The sequence below is a fragment of the Protopterus annectens genome, chromosome 12.part0 (genome assembly GCF_019279795.1).
Source record: "Protopterus annectens isolate FY-2018-M chromosome 12.part0, PAN1.0, whole genome shotgun sequence".
Classification (NCBI taxonomy): Eukaryota; Metazoa; Chordata; order Ceratodontiformes; family Protopteridae; genus Protopterus; species Protopterus annectens.
In genome coordinates this window covers 148,892,905-148,916,786 of record NC_056746.1, presented here as the reverse complement: position 1 = coordinate 148,916,786, position 23,882 = coordinate 148,892,905, and the positions used below count along the sequence as shown (strand labels likewise).

At 44.8% G+C, this 23,882-nt stretch overlaps 1 protein-coding gene across 2 annotated transcripts in view; it reads right to left on the bottom strand.

The window, feature by feature from the left end:
* Nucleotides 1–23,882, bottom strand: part of PDXDC1 (pyridoxal dependent decarboxylase domain containing 1) — a 674,140-nt gene that overhangs the window by 410,424 nt on the left and 239,834 nt on the right. For both annotated transcript variants that reach the window (XM_044089172.1, XM_044089173.1), the window contains exon 8: nucleotides 21,598–21,676. In XM_044089172.1, coding sequence (XP_043945107.1) covers nucleotides 21,598–21,676 — 79 coding nt within the window. The remainder of the gene's footprint in view (nucleotides 1–21,597; nucleotides 21,677–23,882) is intronic.

The following is a 23,882-nucleotide window of genomic DNA, read 5'->3' as shown; positions in this document are numbered from 1 at the left end:
AACAAAATGCTGCACGTATATAGAATTATGGAGAAATTGTTTATAGTTGTCTCACCAAAACAGGAAAGAATTCATTGTGTTTGGCTTGGCCTGAAAATAAAATAAGTGATAAAAAAGTGAATATTACAAGGGCTATGCCTAAAAGAAAGAGAATCCACATGCATTATGCAAGTGTTAAGGACTACTCTGTACTCTTCCTAAAAGTATTGCCCAATTTTAAAAGTGGACCTTAGGGTCTTCTGTACTGATCAACTTAAATTATTTACTAGGAGGTGAATTCCCTTCATTTTCATTACTGTGTTTATAAACGAAACACAGATGCAATATATACTGGCAATTAAGAAAACATAATATAAAACAAGTATAATTCACTACAGTCTACCAGTAGGTAAAACAGCAGTAAAAGAAGGTACAATATGAAGTTAAGCTGACCAATGGTAGGTAAAACAGCAGTAAAAGAAGGTACTATATGAAGTTAAGCTGACCAATGGTAGGTAAAGCAGCAGTAAAAGAAGGTACAATATGAAGTTAAGCTGACCAATGGTAGGTAAAGCAGCAGTAAAAGAAGGTACAATATGAAGTTAAGCTGACCAATGGTAGGTAAAGCAGCAAGTCAACAGGATACGTCAATGAAGCAGGTAAAGCAGGAATCTCAGATGTAAAGCTCGTAAAGCTGGGTTTTCCATGCGGTCTTGAAGCCACTTAAAGCAGGCACCCCCCCTTCAGCCAGGATTCAAGGGTATGGACAATAAAAAGCAAAGGCATAAACATCTGATTTCTCATGCCACATCTCTAGAATGACTAGAAGCCCCTGTGGAGGATTACAAAGGACAAGCCACCCACACCAGAAGTTTTTGCAGATAGTGGTACCAGAGATGAGGCTAAATAAGTATCAGAACTTTATGAACAGCTCCCTGCTAAAGTAGCAGAGAGTGTAATTCAAACAGAACCAGTGTGGTTACCTTCCTAGCTAAACACTCTTGATAGCAACCCGGCTGTGGTGTTTTTAAAAAGCTGCAGTTGGTCTTGTTTACAGTCAGGAAGTCCCAGGTATGCAAACACTGCAGTTTTTCTAAGATGGAAACAGGAAAACTTTACAACACAGAAGATCTGGTCCTTCAGTATCAATCTGTTATCAGAGATAAACTCCTATTTTTGTACTCTTGGCATGAATTCAGTCTTATTCCCACAGTAAGTAATATTGGGAGACAACAATTGAGTAGACAAATTCCACAAGATGACATGTACAGCCATGGCAGCCATCTTCAATGTATTCAGCTTCAGGCAGGTGACAACAAACCTGTCATAAACAGATTCCAACTATCAACTGGCTTATTCATATCAGGCATAGATTGCTGAGGAAAGAATTACAGCTGCATGTCCTCAGCATAAGAGTAGTCAGATGAACCCCAGATTTTAACAATATCTCCAAGAGAAAGCATATATACAGTGAATTGTAATGGACCCAAAATAGAACTTAGCATAACACCACATGTACTGGTGTTGGAAACAGAGAAAAGGATCCCAGACACAGGTCTGCAGGAATATCTGGAAAGGTAAGAGGTAAACTATTCCAGGATAACACCTGTCACAAAAAGCATATGTCAGTGGTCCAAGAGGATCCCCCAGACCACAGTATCAAAAGCTGATGAGAGCTCTAGAAGAGCCAAAGTCAAATAATAACTCTGGTTTCTCACCATGCTGGAATCGAATATTGTTGTGATAGCCTTTTCACTGCTATGACTGAAATAAAAGTCTGAATGGAATGGATCATAGAAACGGTTTTCAAATAAGGTGGAGTCCAGGTAGATCTTCTAAGATTAATGTTTCTAGCTAAAGAACATTATAACCTTGACTGACAAATAATTTCCTTAAAAAAATGTTTCTACTTCAAAAACAGTGTCTGAACAAATGAGGCAGCTAAGTCTAATGAAATGCCCTCTAATCATGTTCCACTTCATAAAAGATGGATGTTGACTGTTATAAAATAACTAATTATTAACAAAATTTTCTATATATACCTTAGTGCAAAAAATGTCAGTGTTTAGTGTTAACTCCATATCTAAAAAATGTTCAACACCTCCCATATCACCAACAGTAAATGTTAAAAAAGTACAGTTGGGTACACTTAAGATAACAGTAGATGTTCGAATATTCTCACTGCTGCAGTCATCACCACTGGGTTATCCATGCTGTGGTAGCCCTCAATCGGTCCGAATACCAGAGTCAAGGTTTTGTGCGTTGCTTACTGGGTGATGTCAGGTCGTCAGAGCTATAAAGGAGAGCAGGCAATGCCATTACCTCAGTTTTTCTTGCCTTAACCAACCAAAAAAGTCCAAATTTAATAATTAGTAGTCCTGGGGTGAGAGACCCCTATACAAAAAAGTGTGTCTCTAAGGACAGCAGATATCAGGGGGAAGGAGGGAGGGAAGCATGACTGCAGCAGTGAGAATATTCGAACATCTGCATTTATGGTAAGTGCACACAACTGTACTATGTTCCTCATTTCTCACTGCTGCAGTCATCACCACTGGGAAGATTCCCAAAGCTGAGTAGAAGGGTGGAAGTTAGATAGAAACTTAAGATTGGGAGAGCATGCCCTGCAGAATTGCAGAGGCAAATCCAGCCCAAGCCTCTGCGAATAGATTCAGATGGTAATGCTTGGTGAAGGTGTGGACAAAAGTCCATGTGGCAGCTTCCAGGATGTCCTTGGTGGGAACTCTCTAAGGAATGCTGTGGAAGTACAGGTTGCCCTAGTGGAATGGGTTCTGATTGGTCTTAGGGGCAGGTTTTCCATGGAAGGAGTAGCAAAATTTGATGCAGAGAGCTATCCATTTGGAGATAGTCTGTTTGGAAATTGGTTTCCCCTGTGCCCCTGTTTTAAAGCTGACCAAGAGCTGTCCAGTTTTCCTGAATGTCTTTAGTATGATCCATATAAAATCTGAGTTGCCTGTGCACATCCAAAGAATGGAACATCCTTTCCCCTCTTGTTCTGAGGGTTAGGGAAGAAGGTGGGCAGGTGGATGGCCTGGTTTAGAGTAACATCTGAAACCACCTTTGGCGTGAAGGAGGGGTTGGTTCTCAGGGAGACCCTGTCTGTGTGGAAGATGATAAATGGCTCAATGGCCATTAAAGCTTGAAGGTCTAACACCCTCCTGCCTGAAGTGATAGCCAGGAGAAAGGCAGTCTTCCAAAAGAGGTACTTTAATTCTGAGGATGCTGCAGGCTTGAAGGGGGGCAGAGTAAGCTTTTCTAAAACATAGTTCAGATCCCAGACTGGGGTGGGTTGTCTTCTGGGAGGCCTGATACTAGAGGCTCCTCTAAGGAATTCTTTGATAAGTGGGTGGGAGAACAATGGCTGTTCTGTATCAAAGTGTGCTGAGATGCCAGAGGCATGGATCTTTATGGAGGAGAAAGAGAGACCCTTATTAAGAAGCTCAGCCAGATAATCTAGAATAAGAGGAATGGAGAGGAGATGAATGTCTGCCCTCTTGGACTGGCTCCAGGAGCAGAATATTTTCCATTTTCCATCGTACGATTTTCTGGTGCTGGGCCTTCTAGCTTCTGTGATGATGTCAAGGACTTGCTTGCTTAGCATTGATTCCTTGTTGGTTATGGTAGAATAAGCCATGCTGAGAGCTTGAGTATTTGAAGGTCTGGGTGCACCATAGTTCCTCCCCCTTGGGATAGCAGGTGAGGTATCAGAGGTAGCTGCCAGGCGGGTTGGAGAGAGGCTGCACAGCAGTGGGTAACAATGCTGCCTGGGCCAATCTGGAGCAATAAGTATTGCTTTTGTTTTTTCTTCCCTTATTTTGATTAGCACTTTTGGAATGAGAAGAAGGGGTGGAAATGCATACACAAAGAGGTTATTCCAAGGGAAGGTGAGGGCATCGACCTTCCAGGCCAGGTGATGGTGCTCCCTGGTGCAGAATTTCTGTACTTGGTGATTTAAATGGGAGGCAAAGAGGTCCACCTGGGGGGTCCCCCATGTGTGGGTAATTTGCAGAAAAATGCCTCTGTGGATTTGCCGTTCGTGTGGGTCTAGCAGGTTTCTGCTTAAGTGGTCTGCTAGGGTGTTGTTGATGACCCGTAGGTATTGGGCAATAAGATGTAGTCCCACGGATGAGGCTGCTAGCCACAGGTTCATGGCTAATTTGCACAGGGAGTAAGATAGAGTCCCTCCCTGTCTGCTGATGTACCACATGACTGTGGTGTTGTCTGTTTTTGAGAAAAAACCCTGGTTTGATGTAGGGTTTGAAGGATGCCAGAGAGTTTTGCATGGCTATCATTTCCTTTTGGTTGATGTACAAGGGTAGTATTTATAGGTTCATAGGTGTTTACTAGGCTAATGACCACAAGGGCTTTTTTAAGCCTAGCCATGCATCCCAAATCTGACTGATACCCTTGATAAGTTTAAGCAGGGGATTTGGAGATGAAACATTTACAAGCAGGGGCCTGGGAGATGAACCATTTACAGATTGCCTGTGTCCATTAGAGACCTAGGTTCATACTAGGCTATCTGCCCTATGGTATTTATAAGCCTAGCCAGAGTTGTGTGGCTTTCACCACCCCTTAGGTTGAAGAATACTATACCCATTAGTTTGCCGTGCCTCTGTCCAGCAGTGATACAGAGATGATCCCCGGGGTAAACCTACGATCTCCCATCCACTGGTCAAGATTCCTCTTGAACAGAGCCAGCGAGGTGCTCTGTCTCACATGGACCGGGATTCTGTTCCACAGCATAGGGAGTCTCTGGGTGATGAATCTGTCCCTCCAGCACGTCCTATTTATATCCGTGTTGAGGTTTAAGTCTCTTGCTCTTGTGGCTCTGATGGATTTGGATTTTTTGAGGTGGAGCATGTCCATTAATTCCGGGTTGGACATGGCCTTGTATGTCAGGCACAGGTCACCTCTGAGCAGACGGTATGCGACTGAATAGAGCTGGAGTTTCTTCAGTCGGGCAGCATATGGCATATTTTTGAGCCCCTTTATCCTTTTGGTGAGGAACTATTGGGGTCTTTCCAATTGCTGCAGGTGTCGGGTAAGATACATTCCGAATGGGGCATTGTACTCTATCATTGGTCTGATAAGTGAAGAGTACAGGGGAACAATGACCTCCCTTGATCTGGATGTGAATCCCTTCATAATCAGGTGGGCAATGTAGAAGGTCCTCCTAACCACTTTGGCAATGTGAGTGTCAAAAGAAAGGTTACTGTCAACTTGGGTCCCCAGGTCCCTGATAACCTCTTCTGTGCTTAATGGATTGCCACCTATGTGGTAACTTGGGGTTACCTTGTTTTTACCAAAGGGTATAACTATACATTTTTTGGCGTTTAGCTTAAGGCCATGGCTCTGGCACCAGTTATCCATTTCTATGAGACCTCTCTGAAGGATATCTGTGTCTGATGGATTTTCAACTATGGCGCCCAGTCTGCAGTCATCTGCAAACTTTGTCAGCCACAATCCTCCTATGTTTGCCTGCACTTCTGAAAAGTAGATGCCGAACAAGAGGGGGCCCAGGACTGAGCCCTGTGGGACACCGCTTGTGACCGGCTTGGAGTCTGACATGGCACGAGCAACTCTAACCCTGTGGGTTCTGTCCTTGAGCCAGTTTGCAACCCATCTTGTGACATATGGGTTTACATTTAAGCTGGTGAGCTTTTCTATGATACCCGAGTGGGGTATTGTGTCGAAAGCTTTTGCAAGGTTAAGGTAGGCTGTGTGAACTGCCTTACCCTCATCAATGGCCTTGGTGACGGTTTCAAAAAAGTCGACCAAGTTCAAGAGGCATGATCTGCCCTTGACAAAGCCGAATTGGGTAGGATCCAATGTCTGTAGATCCCCTATGTCTTTATTTATGAGTTCCATTATGATCCTCTCCAAAGCTTTGCAGACCAGGCTTGTTAAGCTTATGGGGCGGTAATTACCAGGGTCCGTAGAAGCACCGCCTTTGTGGAGTGGGACCACAGTTGCTGTACGCCACTCTTTGGGTACGTATCCTGTGGTAAGGCTAGGATTAAACAGCAGTCTTATGTGTAGGTTTAGTTCCTCATTGAGTTTGTGTAGCACACAGCCGGGGACACCATCCGGTCCCATTGATGCTGTGTTTTTAGCTTTAGAGAGAGCAGCTCTCACCTGGGCATTTGAGATGATTGGGAGGCTACACTCTGCTGGGATAGATATTTCTCATTTTGGGAGGGGGGGGGGATTTTCACTGAACCTGTCTGCCAGTATGTTTGCAATGTCTGTGGGTTCAGGGATTTTTGTATCATTTTGGGCTAATTCTGAGCATATCTGGGAGTTTCCACCCAGATTTCTAACATAGCTAAAGAAGGCCTTATGATTGTCTTTTGAGTCCTTGGCGATTTTTCTCTCAAAGTTGGCCTTGGATGATTTTATGAGTGATCGTAGTTTTTTACTAGTAGTGATCAGAGATGTCTTCCCTTTTAGGGATTTTGCTCTATCTTGTAGTAGCTTTCTCCTCTTGTTATAAAGTTTGTTTATGGCTGGGGTCCACCAGATCAAGCGCTTGCCTTTGGTGGAAAGGGTCTTGATTTTATTTGGGATTGCTTGATCCATGCAATCCTGGAGGTGCTCGTAGAAAGCATTTGTAAGGGATTCAGCAGCGTGGGTTGTGGTTTTCAATGGCTCAGGGGCCTTGAAGGATACCACACCAGTCTTAAGAAGTGTGAAGTTGGCTTTTGAGAAGTTCTTCACTGTGGTCTTTTTTGTTGGGGGTGGGGGCGGGATGTGGATCTCCAGTGAGATTAGTTTATGGTCTGATCTCACCAATGAGGGATATACTTCCAGTGTGGAGCATTTTGTCCCCATGTTTGTGATGATCAGGTCTAATATATTTTCACCTCTTGTGGGAATGGTGACAAGTTGTTCCATAGCATTTGAGTTTATGAACTCCAGGAACCTTTGGGCTAGGGTATTGGGGCTTGAGTAATGTTCCCAGTCTATGTTTGGCACATAGGTGCCAAACCAGGGATACATTTCCTGTTCTCCATCCCAGTTGTCCAAGTTGCACTTGAATTGGGTTAGGGAGGAGCTCGGCTTCACATGGATGGGGTGCCTGATCCAGAGACTGGGTAGTCTCTGGGATACATACCTCTCTCCAGCAGGTCCTGTTTATATCACAGGCAAGGTTTATGTCTTTTATATCTTTAGAATGGCTCATTCTGGTGCTGTTTTGTTTTGTGGATATGCAGGATGTCCATCAGAGTGGGGACTGCCCTCAAAAGCCTGTAGGAGACGATACAGAGATAGGGCCTTGAGGCGGTCTGCATTTAGAAGTTATGTACTTACCATAAAATTCCATCTGAGTAGGTGGATTCATTTGTCTGCAGCCTGTGGGTATGGATCCGATATCGGATCCGAACCGGCATGGTTTATCGAGCTATGGATCCGAGCTCCTAGCTCCTCCCCTCACCCATAATGCCCTGCTCTCCCTACATGACCTCAGATCGAGTTTGCCCTGCACCAACTACCCTAACTAAAGGGTAACACACCCTATGCAGGAAACTGACAAGGCCAGGGGGATAGGAGGGCGGGATGGTTGCAGGCAAATGAATCCACCTACTCAGATGGAACGTTATGGTAAGTACATAACTTCTAAATCTGAAGTAGGAGAATTCATTTGTCAGCAACCTGTGGGACAAAGTCCCCAGCTACCTGAATCTTGGGTGGCCATCATGGAAGGATATTCCGGAGCACCGCGGAGCCAAAGGATGCTCTACCTCTAGACGTGACGTCCAGCTTGTAATGAGTAATAAAGGTATGAGATAAAGCCCAAGTGGCTGCTGAACAAATGTCATCCAGAGGAACCCTAGACTTAAAGGCCGCTGAAGTAGAGACAGACCGGGTCGAATGAGCATGGACTACCTCCGGTGCGGGCCTCCCAGAGGCTTGGTACCCCAACAGAATACACTGAGAAATCCAGCATGACAAAGAAACTTTGGAAATTGGTTTACCCAGATTGAATTTGGCAAAAGAAATGAACAACTGCTCTGATTGCCTATGACCAGCTGTCCTATGAAGGTAAAAACGAAGCTGCCTGTGAACATCCAAGGAATGCAGCTTGTATTCGCCTTTGTTTTGATACTTAGGGAAGAAAACAGGGAGGTTGATGGACTGATTAATGTTAGCTTGCGAAGCTACTTTAGGAAGAAAGGAGGGATTGATCCTGAGGCACACCCGGTCCGGATGAAAGATCAAATAAGGCGATTTCATGGACAGGGCCTGAAGCTCAGAAACTCTCTTAGCCGAAGTAATGGCTACCAAAAAGGCAGTCTTAAAGGACAAGAACTTAAGATCTACTGTTGCCGCAGGTTCGAAGGGAGGAGCAGTCAAGGCCTGAAGTACCAAGGAAAGATCCCACGGGGAACCGTTTCTTTGACAGGGGTCTGAGCAAAAAGGTGCCTTTTAGGAAGGTTTTGCATAACTTAGCTGACATAAGAGACCCTGAGTCATGACCAACATGGTAATGAGATATGGCCGCCAGCTGAACTTTGACCGTGGAACTACTGGCGCCATCATTAAAGAGAGTAGTAAGGAAATCTAGAACCAAAGGAAGGGGAACCGTGAAAGGATCTAGGCCTTGTCACTCTGCCCAAATGGAGAAACGCTTCCATTTACTGCGGTAAATTTTTCTGGTAGAGGGCTTGTGGGCCACCACCAGAATGGCCTTAACTGGGGACGAGATACCGGTAGTCCTGATTAGGAGTGGAACTGGAGCAGCCAAGCAGTCAACTTCAGGTTGTCCAGGTTCGGAGTTGGTAGGTTCGATGGGTGTGATATCAGATCCGGAATGGGATCTAGAATCCAAGGTGGATTCACTGAATGAGACCTTAGGTAAGGGAACCAGATCTGTCGAGGCCAGAACGGGGCAATGAGGATCATTCTGCACCCCAACCGAGAGGCTTTCTGAAGTACTTGAAGCATCAGAGGTAGAGGGGGGTATGCGTAAAGAAGACCGGGAGGCCGAGCATGCACCAGAGCATCTCTCGGAGAATCCCCTGGAGGGGGGTTTAGAGCGAAAAAACTGTCGCAATTGGCATTTAAGGGAGAAGCAAAGAGATCGCAACAGGGAGTCCCCCACTGTGCGAAGATACGTTTCGCTACTTGAGAATTGAGAGACCACTCGTACGGGGAGAGAATGGTGCGACTGAGCTTGTCCGCTAGGATGTTGGTCCGACCCGGAATATGCATTGCGATGAGAAAGCGGTTGGTGGAGATCGCCCATTCCCACACTCTCATGGCTTCTCGACATAAAGGGTAAGACCTGGTTCCCCCTGTTTGTTGATGTACCAGACCACCGACATGTTGTCTGATTGAATCGCAATTGTTCCCAGGGGAAGGAGGGCTTGAAGTGCTTGCAACGCCAAGAGCACCGCCCTCATTTCCAGAACACTGATATGCAGGGAGGTCTCTGAATCGCTCCACGTGCCTTGGACCGTCCGGCCCGCAAAATGCCCCCCCCACCCAAGGCGGGAAGCGTCCGTGGTCACTGTGGCGAGAGGGGGAGATGCACAAAAGGGGCGGCCCCTGTGGAGGTCCGGGGAATGGAGCCACCACAAGAGAGACCGCTTGCAAGCCTTGCTGATTGCAATGGGATGATACAGGGGGAGAGAGAGAGAAATGACCATTGCACCTGAAGTGTCCATTGAAGTACCCGCATGTACAAGCGGGCAAGCGGAAGAACAGTAATCGCTGCCGCCATAGACCCTAGTGCCCTCAGGATCAATTCCGCAGGTGTTGAGCTGGAGTGAAGGATGGCCCGCACCTGGAGTCGTAGATTCCGAACTCTGTCGGTTGTGAGAAAGGCTCTTAAATTTCTCGTGTCTAACCTGGCTCCTATAAAATCTATTATCTGAGTAGGGACCAGGTTGGACTTTTCTATGTTTACCGTGATGCCTAGCCAGGGAGCTAGACGAAGAAAGAAGTCTCTTGCCAAAGAGGGTAGATGCCTTGTTGGAGCGGTGAGAAGCCAGTCGTCTAGGTACGGAAAGACCTGCACCCCCTGAAGCCTCAGGTGGGCCGCAACCACTGCTAATACTTTGGTAAGCACCTTGGGGGCTGTGGTGAGACCCAAAGGGAAGGACCCTGAACTGGTAGTGACTGGCTCCCAGCCGGAAGCAAAGAAACCTCCTGGATCGTCTGTCCATCAGAATGTGGTAGTACGCATCCTTGAGGTCTATAGAGCACATCCAGTGATTCTCCTCTAGAAGGGAGAGGATGGATTGCAAAGTGACCATCCGGAACTTCTCTTTGGGAACTGCCAGGTTCAATAGGGACAGGTCCAGTATGGGTCTTTTTTGGCACTAAAAAGAACCTGGAGTAGAACCCTGATCCGATCTGATCTGGGGGGACGGGCTGGATGGCTCTTTTTCTCAGCAGATGGCCAATTTCTGCTAAAGCAGCCTCCCTCTGATCGGTTGGAACATCGGGGAGGGTTTTTAACTTTGGGACATGAAGAAAGGGGATCTTGTAACCTCTGGATATAATCTGGAGTACCCAGCGGTCTGATGTAATGGACTCCCATGCCGCTAGGTGCTCCGAGAAACGTCCCCCGACTGCCTCCAGAGTGGAGCAGTCGGGCAACCCCTCAGGGTTGCTGCGTGGGCCGTTCAGAGAAAGGTTCCCTGGACCCAAAGTTCCTGGGAGCCCCTCTGCCCCTAGGGCGGCATCCTCCCTGTCCTCCTCTGCCGCGGAAGGACTGGTTGTCCGGAGTGGGTTGGGAGTGCTGCGACTTCCGGAACCACATCTTCTTCTGGCCCTTTTGGTTCCTAGAGTAGGATCTCTGGGGCACAGAGAAGCGGACTCCGATGGCAGACAGCGTCTTCCCGTCCTTCTCGCTCTGAACCAAGGTGTCGCGAACCGTCTTGCCAAAAAGGGCAGAACCGTCAAAGGGGGCGTTTGCGAATGACGCCTTGAAGGGCTCCGTAAAATCACAGTGGTGGAGCCAGGCCTGCCGTCGTGTGACTAGGCCCGCTCCTGCAGCTCTAGTGGCTCCCTCGGTAGCGTGGGAAAGTAACTGCATAGAGGTGTTGGTCACAGAACGAAGAGTGGCCATACGTGTGGAGTGCATAAGTTTGTCCTCCTCCGACATGGACTCTGGGGGGGATGCAGCGTATTCCTTGATAAGATCGTGCTGCATCCTAATGACATGTGCCAAATAGTTGAGTGCCCTCACTGAGAAGGTCGCTGAACTAAACATTCGCTTCCCCGAACAGTCCATCATCCGAGACTCCTTGCTCTGGGGATGGACTGAGGGACTCTCCTGGGCGAGTTCCCTCTTAGTGGCTGCTGCCGACAACATGGCATCTACCGGGGGTCCCTTGCTCCAGTGGGCACGGTCAGCAGGGGGGCTAAGGATCCTATCGGGCCTCTTGGGGATTGGCTCCACGGTGTCCGGTTCCTTCCACACCCTGGTGGTAATAAGGTCCACCAGGGGGTCGGCAGGAGGGGACACCCAAGAGGTAGACGGGCCCGCTTCAAATGCCTCCAAGAACACGGACTCGTCCGAGGAAGACTCTGGGGCAGACCACCCACCTCTGATCCGTAACATTTCCATGATGTCTCCAAAGGAGACATCCTCAGGGGGTGATCTTGGGGAGCCTTCCCCTTCCTCCAAGTCAGTGTCTTCAGTTAAAGACTCGGGGGGAGTCTATGTGCCTCCTCTTACACGTATGCTTGCGAGGTGCTTCCTCGGGGGGCTGTCCGAGGAGCCCTCACCAGCAATGTCCAGATCCAAGGGGACTGCTTGGGGCAGTGAAGCGGGCTATCCCAGTGGCCGGGTGATGGAAGCCTGGCCCACAGCAGATGGAGTGCGGGACGGAGCCGAAGCAAGGGCCGGGAGTCCGGATGCCCTCAACAGAGCCCTCTCCACCACATCAAAAGCCAAGGGGGAGCCGACTTTCGGATCCTATTGTCGAGGCTGGCTCCCCCTCGGATTCGATGAGTGGATCGGAGCCGGCGCCGAGCCCCTCGGATCCGAGGGAGCAGTGCGCTCCGACAGGGACGGTGCCGAAGGCACACTGAGTCCCTCGGATCCGAAGCTCGGGCCAAGGCTCCGAGAGGTCGGATCAGACAAACTCGAGGGCAGGGTCGGATCCGAAGTACCCAGTACTGTCGGTGCCGACCCACCCCCGGCTCCGAGGCTGCCCGGCTCCGAGCGCTCCGAACCTGGGTAGCGGGTCGGAGAAAGAGCTATGGGCTTGAAAAATGGGGTCGAGCTCCCCCCCAGAGGGGGGGGGGGAGGCAGGAGCACTCCCATCTGCATCTGGGCCTGGATGAACCTTCGCATCATCCGGTCCAGATCAGCATCGGAGAGGCTGTAGGTAGACCTCGACGAGGCCACCGAGGTAGGCCTTGAGTGCCGCCTCGATAGCCTCGAAGGAGGTCGGGTCTCCTCATCCTCAGGCTCCGGTGAAAAACAAGGAGACCGGAGCCGAGGAGGAGAGCCAGCAGCCAGAGAGGCCGGAGGAGAAGCCCGCTTAACCGGCGGGGCTGAGACAGAGGTCTCGGCCCGCCGCTTGTGGTGCTTCTCTCTCCGGTCCTTCTTCCTGGCTTCCCTCTCCTCCGAACCCTTAGAGGGAGTTTGAATCCCGGGAGGAGGAGGGGGAGCAGGCAAGGCAGGAACTGCCGGAGCAGTAACCACCAATGGGGCGGGAGCCGAAGTTGAGTCCGGGGGCAAGAGTCCCGCCAAGACCAGCTTTGACCTCTGCTCCTTCAATGCCCTGGGGTTGAACCCTGCACAGATTGAACACCCAGAGATGAGGTGTTCAACCCCAAGGCATCGAACGCACCGAGTGTGGCCATCAGCAGGGGATAGCTTATAGCCACACTCGGAGCATTTCGAGAAAATAGGCTTTGGGGCTTCCGACATACTGCTGTTTTTTTTTTTGTTTTTTTTTTAAAAAACAAAACAATAAGTAAAGCAAAGTACAAAAAAAAAAAAAACTACACACTCACACAAGGCCCCAAAGACAACTCACACACACTACTACGCACCAGTGAGGGGAGGGTAAAAAAGGTAAAGTAAATTAAGCCCAAAAAGATAAAATATATAGGAAACCTAAAACTTTCACACAGATATTAAATTTAAACTAACAAAAATTTATTTTTCGCAAGAAAAATCACTTAGCTCAGGAGCTCAGGAAAATCCAGCTGTCACCATGCGCGGCAAACTAGATCTGAGGTCATGTAGGGAGAGCAGGGCATTATGGGTGAGGGGAGGAGCTAGGAGCTCGGATCCATAGCTGGATAAACCATGCCGGTTCGGATCCGATATCGGATCCATACACAGAGGTTGCTGACAAATGAATTCTCCTACTTCAGATATGATATTTTACTTATGCCCTGTATTCTTCCAGTGAGGAACCTTTGTGGACATTGCAGTTGTTGGATATGCCTGGTTAGGTACATATCAAAGGCATGTGTCAGGCCAATTATACTTGCATGCCACTGTTATGTCTTCTGTCATGGGTGTTTCTGCAGAAGCAGTTAATTTTGTCATAGTGTTTTTTAATTCAGAGCCCTCACTTCGTATTTGCTTAGTCTGCAGCTAACTTGGCAGTGCATTGAGCCTCACAGCAGTTTACAAATGACCATACACTTGCAAATGTGAAACCTCTCATCACTATCATTTGAAAATAGTGGAACTTAAGATTGCTGCTTGAGTAAATTCTAGTAGTAAATGCCTAAGGCTTGCCTATTACAGGAGACCAAAAGTGAGCTTGCTGCTTGCTGTGGTAATGGTCAGAGTGCCTTACTGAGAGCAGCTGTTGTATCAAGATCCTGTTCCCAACCCCATCAGCATACTGGTCTTTCCTCCTGAGCATACCTTTCTGTTATTTTCCTAATGTGTTTTTTCCTTAAAAAGAGCATCCCAGAGACCTTGGGTGCATCTACCTTCCAGGTGGGTGCCCCAAGCTATGTCCGAACCATCTGTAGTTATGGTCTGGTATGACAGACGGAGGATAAATGGAAGTCCCCTGTTCAGATCACAGGCCTGGGCCCACCAGAGGAACTCCGATCTTATGCAAGGAATCACAGGCAGGGAGGTGTCCAGAGGCTGAGAGTGTTGACACCATAGGTTCTTTAGGTACCACTGAATTTTCCTCATGTGCAGTCTGGCCAGGGGTACCAGGAGGATGCATGAGACCATGTACTTTAGAGCTTGTAGGACATTCCTGCAGAAATCTGGGTTTGGGAGGCCAGAGTAGTGAAGTATTTTGGTAGGAAACTTTGCTTTTCTGGGGACAGAAAGGCCATTTGCTGTTCTGTGTCTGAGAAATATAATTTTCCTGGTAGGTGTCTGTTTTGATTTCCTTTCATTGATAGTGAACCCCAGAGAGGTGAGTAGGGTTTTTACAAATGAGATGTGCTGCAGGCGCAGTTCCTTGCAGTTTGCCTGGATGAGACAGTCATCCAGGTAAGGGTAAATCTGTACATTGCTTTGCCTGCAAAAGGCAATGGCAGGAGTTAGACATTTGGTGAATACCATGGGAGCAGTAGATAAGCCAAAGGGCAAAGCAGAGAATTGAAAGTGTAATGATCCTGCTCTGAAGCGCAGAAATTTTCTGCAAGATTCCCTTATTGGGATGTGCAGGTAAGCATCCTTTAGGTCTAAGGTGACCATCCAAGCTTTGTTTGGCAGCATAGGCATAAGCTGTTGTAAGGTAAGCATTTTGAATTTTGGGATTACCAGGGAAGTATTGAGAAAGGATAGGTCCAGGATGAGACGCCAAGTTCCCTCTTTCGTGGGCAAAAGGAATAGTCTGGAATAAAATCCTTTTGCAACTTGTTCTGGAGGCACAAGTTCTATTGCCCCTAGGGCGATAAGGTTTTGCACTTCTGCCCACTGGTGTGGAGGTAGGCCTGGGTACCCTCTTGGAGGTGGTAGTTCTCGGAAATTGAATTTGGACCTACCCCTGAGCAATGATTTTTAAGACCCGTTGATCTTTTGTTACAGAGTTCCAATTTTTTCTGCAAAGAGATACCCTTCCTCCTAGCTTCTGGTGTGGTGGAGGCAGGCAGAGATGGGAAAAGTAGTCACTTAGAGTTTTTTCCATACAGGGTTGTTTTTGATCTCTCTGCTCTAGAGTTAGAGGGGGGCCACTGTTTAGTTCTTTGCTGGCCCTCAGTTTCAGCCCTGGTTGGTCTGTCCCTACGGGTTTTGCCTTGTGCCTGCCTGTTCGGTGCAGGAAAAGACCAGTGTTTAGAGGGAAAATTTCTGTTGAACCTATGAGGTTGTACTTGAAGGAAATCTTTAACAGTCTGCATCGATTCAGCTTTGTCTTCCATCTTTTTAAGTACCTCTTCAGGTTTCTGTCCGAATAAGCGGTCTTTGTCAAGAGGTGAATCTATGATTTTAGATTTGACATGATCAGGGAGAGGTTGTTCCTTCAACCATGCATGTCTTCTGATAACAGATCCTGTCACTGCTGTCCTGCTAGAAGCTTCTAGGGTGTCAAACCCACAGTGCAAGAGTGCAGTAATTCTGCTGTCTCTTTATTATTGGCAAAATCTGGTAAAGCAGAAATTTTCTGTTTCAAAAGTTCCAAAGTGTGCTGTTGATATTTTAATATATGGAGCTGACAGTTGAGAGCCCTAGTTGCAGAGGTATATACTTTCTTACCCCATCTGTCTAGGGCTCTAGATCCCTTGTCTGAGGGAGTAGGATTCTTTGCAGAGGTAGCCTTAACTCCCTTAGGTCCCTGAGTAATCACCTCTGGGTCTGCTACAGGATTTCTGTAGAGGAATTTATGAGAGTCAGGTACCCTGTAATACTGGTCAGGTTTTTTGGGGGCAGGTGGAACGGTGTCAGGGGTAAGGCTGGATCTTGGTAAATATCATCTATCACCTCCAGGATGGGTGGGATGGCCAGAGGCCTATGCTGGGGTAGGTCCAGAAACTCTCTTAGTCTTTTCTTGGATTGAGGGAAATCTGATGATTCCCAGTGGAAGTGTTCCCTGAGGGTGTGGAGGGTTTCCCCAAAGGAAAAGTCCTCCGGAGGTGAAGCAGAAATGATAGAGTCCTCTGCATCTCAGTCTTCATAGGTAGTGAAGGGATTTTCCTCTTCAAAAACAGAGTCAGATCCCTTTGAGTCTAAATCCGATAGGATGTCTGGAGAAGGATCCCTTCTCCTTTTGGCTGGAGTGGGGCTGATTACCCCGGATGAAAGTGATGAGATCCTCTGCCATTTTAAGCATTCTAGTTTGAGGAGGGGAAGAAGTGGTGGAATGGAGACTTTTAGCTGTTTTCTTTGGAGTGGGTCTAAGTCTGGACTGAAGGGTATCTCTTGGTGCTGTCGGTGTGTTAGTCAGAAGAGAGGGTGAAGGCCTTGAAGTGAAATCCGAAGTGTGAGCGTTATACTCGGAAGCCTGCCTAGTGGCTCCGGACCCAACTGAGGGTGAGATAGCTGAAGGCTCGTTAGACGATGCAGACATCTGCGGCATACAGGACTCTGAAAGGGTCTCAGTAGAGGTCTGCGAAGAAACTGAGTCGGGCATCAGGGGCTGTGAAAGCACCTCACTGAATTCCGAAGAACTAACGACCCATTTAGCGGTGGAGTCATCGGAAGGCTTTGCCTTATGCGGTCTGTCTCTATCCTTATCTTTACATTTTTTGGAAGAGCTGCGGTTTGTTGACTGATGGATGCCATATCGGTAGTCAGACGGAAGATGAAAATAACTGGCTACAGACAGAGCTCTGCGACGAATAGTTCTGGCATTAAAGAGGGCACAGAACTGACAGCGGGGTACGTTGTGGTCTGGGCCTAAGCAAGTGAGGCAGTAAGAATGGAAGTCTCAGTGTGGTATTTGCTTTCCACAGGCGAGACAGTTATTGACTTTTTCGGATATCGGTTAGTGCAAGAAAAAGGAAGGATCCCCAATGGGGTACTTAGCTTTAGAAGTTTTCAGCTGAAGTTCGAAATCTGAAAACAGCCGACTGGCACTGTTGTGAATTGTTTCTGCTACGGGCCCCATGGCAAGAAAGACTGAGGTAATGGCGTCACCTGCTCTCCTTTATAGCTCAGACGACCTGATGCCACCCAGCAAGCGACAGTAGCCTACGCACAAAACCTTGACTCCGGTATTCGGACAGACTGAGGGCTACCACAGCATAGATAACCCAATGGTGATGACTGCAGCAGTGAGAAATGAAGAACATCTTGGGCTTGCATTTAAATCAAAACATAATAAAAATTCTTCATTCATACCATTCCATAACATAATTAAATCATCAGTAAACCTTCTATAAAATGAAATTTTCTTAAAACAAGGTTTGTCTGCTACTCCTTTTCTCAGTCTGAATCAGTTTACAGGGAAGAGAGGAACGTCACTAGGAAGAGGAAAAAAGAGAGGAAGAAGCTGGGGCACAGGGAGACGGACTTAATAATCAACAGTGACAGGGGCACAGGGAGACAGACAATAATCAACAGCGACATTATTTTTAATTTCAGTACTTTTAAATTAACTGATAATCATGTTTCGCTTTTGAACAAAGGCTTTTCATTTATCCCTTAAAAATTTGCTGACTTATCTAAGGTTATTGTGTATTGAGCTCAATAACTACATAACATTATACATGTCTTAATTGTTGTTGTTTGTCTTTTGACTTTTTCCAGGTAAGGGGTCGCCACAGTGGAACTCCGGTCCGCTAATGATTGCCAGCTCGACACCCAACCTTTAACGAAGGCACGCCCATTTACACACGCATGTCTTTCGAACGCTACCCAACCACGAGGAGGACATGCAGACTCCACACAGAAGGCATTCCCAAGCCACGCAGAGAATCGAACCTCTTGCTGTGAGGTAACAACGCTACTGCTGTACCACTGTGGCAACCACTATACATGTCTTAATTGACCACTATACATGTCTTAATTGTAATCTATGTTAATATCTGTTCTAATGGTATTCTAAATCTGTATATAAATGTAGAGCTTTTCTCCCCAGGCCTCCACTGAAAAAGGACTGCTTGTCCAGTCGGACTTTCCCGGTTATCAAATGTAAAATAAAATAAATAAATAAAACTGAATTTACAATATATTATGAATGATGTTTAATATTATTACACAGTCGATCAGAACATTTGCAAAAGCAATTCTTTATTTAGTAGTACAAGTTTTTTTGGAAGTTTGCAAAAATGATTTGCACAAGACTTTCACTGATAAACCTATTAACAACTTTTAATCTTTCAGTTTCTGAAAACAGTCGCTTTATGCAATTTGAAAAATCAAAATTCTAAACAGATTATAAAAGCCAAAAAGAGTAATAGTATAGCAATTATGGATGTTGAATTATATGACAAAAAGTGTTAGAATTATTGTCACAGGAAGACTGTTATGAGCAAGTGAATAGTAGTATTTTGATATGAAATTTCAAGCAACTGATTTAACAGATTTGTCACATCAAGGATATGGGCAGCCGCGGTGGTGCAGCGGTTAGCATTGCCGCCTCACAGCAAGAGGTTCTCCAGTTCGATCCTTGGCTGGGATGCCTTCTGTGCGGAGTCTGCATGCCCTCCCTGTGGTCGCGTGGGTTTCCTCCGGGTGCTCCGGTTTCCTCCCACATCCCAAAGACATGCTGTAGGTGGATCGGACCTCTAAATTGGCCCTAAGCATGAGAGTGTGTGCATGCGTGCGTGTGTGCCTTCCGTGGAAGGTTGGGTGCCAGGCTGGCAACTCAACACAGTAAAACTCCACTGCCAATCGTGAGCGGACAGGTAGATCCACTTTGGTGACCCCTAACCGGGAAAAGCCAAAAGAAGAAGAAGTCACATCAAGGGTATATAAATTATCAGTTGTTCAATTTTTTTTAAAAAGTGGATTACCTAAAAATGGGTAGAATTTTCATTATTCTGATATTGCATTAAAACAAGATGACCTCCCATACAGGTCGACTGGGGACACAAACTTTTCAAACACTGAAGCTATTTCAATATACCTTGATTTTTTTGTTAAATCCTGTTGTGCAAAAATAAACCTGATTATTTAAAAGATTTTTGGGCTTGTCTGAATTTATTACATGACTATATTTTTATAGGTACAGAACAGATGTTATTACTTCTGTTACATATTTTATACAGCAATACTTCAAAAATCATGGCACAAACTTTGTTACAAGTTATTCTTCAAAATTTATATTTAGTAATGTATTAATTTCTTGTATACGTATATACACATTTATATGTATATGTGGGTCTACTGCTTTTGGTCGAATTAAATTTGGTTGAAAATGATTTCAGGCAGCCCACTTCACTGAAAGCTCATTTGTTCGAATTCCATTTGGGGGGTGTGGAGGGTGTAGCCCCCCTCATAATTGCAGTGTATGCACTATGATATACATGTGTATCCATTAAAAATACATTGAAACATATAACGTCAGTAAAAACTAGTTGCAAAATGTGGGGTGCTGTGACCCCTACACCCCCCCAACTTTATATTCTCACTCCAGGGTCGCACTGCAGTGGGGCGGGGCTATATTCCATTTTCAACCAAATGGAATTCGACCAAATGGGTTTTCAGTGAAATTCATTTTCGATGAAGTGGGCTGCCTGAAATAATTTTCGACCAAATGTAATTCGACCAAAAGCAGTAGACCCATATATATATATATATATATATATATATATATATATATATATATATACACAATACACATATACACAAACGTTTCTACTTTCAAATCTTGAAATACTGAAATATCGAATTTCAGTATCTCTAGATGACAATCACAAAAATTCAGTTGTTCATATATGCAGAATAACGAATTTGAGAATGTAGACGATGTAGCAGTTGTGGTGCTGTCTTTTGTCAGTTTTATGCTGTCCCTTTAAGGTATAGTGGTTTCTGGGATGTAGATATGGTGGCTGATGCATACTTATGTGCAGAAGCTTCAGGTAGGTGTAACAGTGTGTAAGGGTTTTGGATATATATGTTTTATGTTTTAATTTGTTGGGAAGTGTCAGGAGTAGGCTGGGGTAGGTACATGAAAGTTTTGAAAGTAATGATTTTTGTGGATGTGTAGTGTGTGTTTGTCATGGGTATGGCTTCGAATGTTTGCAATGGAAGTGTAGGGCATGGTACGGTAGATATTTTTGTTTTGTTTTTTTTCGTGGTAGTACAGCCTTGAGTTGATATATACAATTAGCGGGTTAGGGAGGGTCATGGGGGTGCAGAGGGGGCTTACCCACCTCCTGCTTACATGTCGATTGCTAAGGTTTTGTTCATGTACTCATTGTTTTGGTTTGTGATGGTGTACGGAGGATGGTAATTTTTTATTTTAGTTCTTTGGTGGAGGGTACAACTGAAAACATCTCATACTGAAAATTCGGTACTATGAATTTTCAGTACAGTGAAGTTCAGTTTTCTAATGTTTCGTTGTAGTGGATTTTCATGATCACCATCTTGAGATACTGAAATTTGGTATTTCAGTATTTCAAGATTTGAAAGCAGAACCCACAAACACACTCATACATGAGAGAGAGAGAGCTACATACAAATATGTATATATATATATATATATATATATACAAAAACACACATACACACACACACACACGTGTGTGTGTGTGTGTGTGTGTGTGTGTGTGTGTGTGTGTTTATGTATATATATATATATATATATATATATATATATATATATATATATATATATATATATATATATATATATATATATATATATATATATATATACATACACAAATATATACATAGATACGGAGAGAGAGAGAGAGAGAGAGAGAAATCTATATATGGTTCCCGTGAATTTTGTTAAACTTTCATTTGTTTAACACACGCAGGAGGTGTTACTTAACTTTAAGGCTGCAAATAGCCAAGTGGTGCAAATGCCAAAGTTGTAGTTTGTCAAAATAGGTGAGAGGGCTGGAGAGGGTGAGAGTGATGGTGCATATGTTTGTGAGTTAGGGTTATGGTCTGGGATAGGTGGTGTGTGTTTGTGTGAATGTGTGTTTATTTTAGGGTAAGCATCAGGGTTAGGTAAGGGGATATGTGTAGTGTTGTTGCTGTGCTTGTGCTACTTAGTGTGCGTGCAAATGTATCTTGTGTACTGGCAGTGTTACGGGAAGGTTTTTATTATGGTACGGTGAAGGGTTGGGGGAAGGGACTTTGCTTAATCAACTGTTTCTCTTAGTTCAAATCTGTTGTGTATATCTATATCAATACCTACTGCTATCATGCAACTTGCTACACATTATTCATATAAAGTGCACAGTTTGGACAAGTTTTGTTCACAAATTTGTTTTTCTGTTATATGTCTAGGGGTATCCTTCCCCTTATATTACAAAATCTTTTCAAATGCAAGCCCATCCCTTTCTCCTTACATACCAACTTAATAGCCTACAGTTAAAGAAGTGAACAACTGAAAAAAACAAGTCACAATAAATTAGAAAATAAATATATAAATAAAAATCAATTCCAGTCCATCTCCCCTTAACCTTTAAACTCGGAAATGTACATGCAGCAGCTCCCACAAGAACTATTTCACTGATTTACATGCAGTCTTTAAACTTAGCAAACAATCATCGATAGCTTTTTCGTCTTCTTTAGAAATAGCTCACCTGCATTTGCAACAAGTAATAACGGCAGCTTTCCAGAGTCAACATCATCTTTAATGAGTCTGTCCAGCAAGGCTACATCCTGCCATAAAAAATAAATAAATAAAACATAATTGCAATTAAAATAAAATGCCAAGAGTACATCAATCGATATATTTCTGCAAAAACATATTCCAAAGTGGGTAAAAAGTTATGAAATGTGGTGATATCATGTTGAACACTGCAATTAGTTTCTTTAGATCTTATTCATAAAGGTTATGAAGAAAAGTGAACAAGATTTATACAAAATAAGATCAAATGCTCACCCTGTTTAATACAGAGCAGCCAACCTCCTAAAACAACACTAATGCACCATCATCTTTTTGAGTGCCTCCAACCCAGGCAGTATTTTCTTAGAAGACTGCTGGCTCAGAGTAGACAAGAAGAAGTGCCTTCTCATAAAATGAGTGGTGGATGATTTTAAAAGGCTTCCTGAGTAGTACAAGTATGCTCAAAAATAGTGCAAAACTGCAAGAATTAATAGGATAGGCAACGGCAGTATTATAAGGTGCACTCAAAATGATTTAGCAGCTGATCAAGAAGATCTGTCATTATCTGGTGGATACAGAAATTGATACATCAGAGGGGCAAATTGGCTGCTATCTGCCATGAAAATCTAGGTTTCTATGATTCACTTACATAAATACATAAAATACAAGCATATGAATAATTAAAAATTTGCCTTTGATTACACTTTGATCCTGAAGGAAAGGAAGAAGATGTAATTAAATGCATATGCCATGGTGGAAGGTGTCCTTTCTAATGTGGAGCTGATCTTGGTTTGTTTTAAGCTTACTTAAATTTCTGCACTATGCTGGAGTTGGGGGTTGGCATAATGGTTAAGGTATGTATTTAATTCTCACCTTTGAAGGGAAACTGGTTAGGCTTAAAATGGTCTAGTACTGACCTACAAACTTATTAACCAATAAAAGTAATGCAATGACTACAAAGAAAGATGCTTCTCCAACTTCCATGATAATATCTGCATTACAAAATACCAATAAATGTCAAAACAAGACCAAAGGCACTGAAGTCATGGCATTTCAGCAGACTCAGAGATCCAACTTATTCCACGGTCAAATCCTTAAATTAGTGGCATCACTCAATCAGAACATGTTGGACAGCAGGGCAAAAAGATCAGGAGCCAAAGTGGTCATATAAAAGGATTCCAGGATGCAGAAGGTTCACCTCATAAATCAGATGAACCCTTTTCATGGATTATATAGTAACATAGTTGGAAAAAATGCAAATATGGAATTTGTGGTCCAAAATTTAAGGAGTGCTACCACTGTGCTTAGCGACAAAAACCCTGAGGAATTCTCAATGCAATTAAGGCAACATAAGCCAATTCCCACAGCATAGCAACAAGCTTTAATGGCTGATAACAGAGGCAGAGGGGAACACACATTTTCAACTACTCCAGCAACTTACTACACTAATCTGCAGCATGTGAAAGTACCTGCATGGGCCACTGAGATCATCAATAAATTAGACCTACTGAAAAACACATACATGACCTTACTACATAATCAAACTAGACCTACTGAACTCCTGCTTCTTGGAATGGTAGGAAGTCCAAAGGGCTAAGTAATAATCTGATAACTGAATCCCAAGGTAAAGAATCTTAAAAATGATCTGTGCTTTTTGTGAATGGAAACATGCAAGTAAGCAACATTTAGGTCTACAGTGATCAGAAAGGCTTGATGAAAATGAAGACACTCTGAAGCTTGGATTGACCAGAAATGTGTTTAGATTGAAAAAAATCTACAATAGGCCACTAGGTTCCCTCTTTCCTGGGGACTAGGAAAAGTAATAAGTAAAATCTTTGACACCAATGGCCCGGGGGAACTGGTTCCAGGACCGGCTGAAGCAGTAAATCTGTAATAACTGAAAGAAAATATGAAGCTGGTCTTTTGGTGCTGAGAATACATGCTGGAAAGGAAAGGGATGTCTGTTGATGTTTACGTTCATGCTCTATGATATTTAGAACCCAACAGTTTATAATTATCGATTGCTGTGGAGAAAGGCAGAGAAAAACATTCCCTATAATTTTCAGCTGGAGGCCAGCGTGGGGAAAGAGGGAAAAGAATGTCAAGGACAGTCAGAAGTTTTTTTTTCTTTGGAAGTTTGCCTCCTTGGGACCCACTAGATATTTTTGGAGCCCCCTTGCCACTTCCTTTTGAACTGCACTTTCCTAGATTTCTGCTGGACATCTTTGACGGGCTTATAAAAAAATGGAGGTGGAGTTG